This window comes from Pterocles gutturalis, unplaced genomic scaffold (genome assembly GCF_000699245.1).
Source record: "Pterocles gutturalis isolate BGI_N339 unplaced genomic scaffold, ASM69924v1 scaffold22896, whole genome shotgun sequence".
In the NCBI taxonomy this organism is placed as follows: Eukaryota; Metazoa; Chordata; class Aves; order Pterocliformes; family Pteroclidae; genus Pterocles; species Pterocles gutturalis.
Genome location: NW_010106074.1, coordinates 6,112 through 7,017, shown reverse-complemented (window position 1 = coordinate 7,017; position 906 = coordinate 6,112). Strand labels below are relative to the sequence as shown.

Sequence of the window (906 nt, the reverse complement as noted above, 5' to 3'; positions counted from 1 at the left end):
CTCTTCCGACAGGCTTGGGCAGTTGTATTTTCTCCAATCCATAGGCGTCCAATTCAAGACTAAGTGTATTCCATCACACAACACAATTTTCTCTACTGCTGTAAAACTGACACTTTGTCTTGAGGATGTTAGAAGGCTCTTCAAGGATTGTTGAAATCAGTGTCCTAATTGAGATGACCACCTATGAACTCCTGTGTGTTGATACCTTTGTTTCTTCAGATGGGGAATGGTGGTGTATGAATTTTGAAACCATGCCAAATATTCCTGATATTTTGCTTGGCTCTACAGCACTGTTCTGTCCAGCACCAGGGTAAAGCTACTCCTTCCATAATCTAGAACTGAATAAGAATCATCCTTTTCAAACACTTTGCTCCAGATGTAGCTCTTGAGTGAGGGTTGTGTAGCCAGTTATGAACTGTGGAAGAAGGCTCCACCGTTGCAAATGCTGGGCAGTTTTCTCAACATGTGAAATAGCATTCCTGGAGGCATGACTGTAAAAGGCAGCGGAGTACCGATAATTAGGGGAATATTCTGTTTTGCCTGAAGACATCTGAAAAGCCCACTGCCTGCAGCATGGGATTTAGGCCAAGCATGTGGAAGAAAAACACTGCAGAAAGTGAAGCCTATTGCATTTTGAAGGCTGTGGTTTCTCTTGTGACTGAGGCCTCCTTATACAGGCACTCTTGATTTTAGTTGTATTTAAGCCAGAAAGCCAAAGTAGTGGGCCACAAAGACTATTGTGCTGCACCTACTCTTCTTAAATACAAATTACAGCACTTTGTGTGCTTGCCTGATGCATAATTGTTCTTATGAGCACATGGTGTTGGTAAGGAAATAGATTTATTTTTTTAAACTATATTCTATATTATTGTTTAGTTGAACAACTGAAGTTGTTGCATTGTTTTA

General features: G+C 40.7%; 2 protein-coding genes across 2 annotated transcripts in view; both read left to right on the top strand.

Moving 5' to 3' along the window:
* PEX26 (peroxisomal biogenesis factor 26) overlaps positions 1 to 63 on the top strand; it is a gene marked incomplete at its 5' end in the record, with an annotated part of 2,597 nt that extends 2,534 nt beyond the window's left edge. The window contains one exon of the mRNA XM_010087655.1: positions 1 to 63. Coding sequence (XP_010085957.1) covers positions 1 to 63 — 63 coding nt within the window.
* A 754-nt stretch (positions 64 to 817) lies between these two features.
* Positions 818 to 906, top strand: part of LOC104472106 (tubulin alpha-2 chain-like) — a gene marked incomplete at its 3' end in the record, with an annotated part of 6,193 nt that continues 6,104 nt past the window's right edge. Inside the window, exon 1 of the mRNA XM_010087654.1 lies at positions 818 to 826. Within this exon, the coding sequence (XP_010085956.1) occupies positions 818 to 826 (9 nt within the window). The remainder of the gene's footprint in view (positions 827 to 906) is intronic.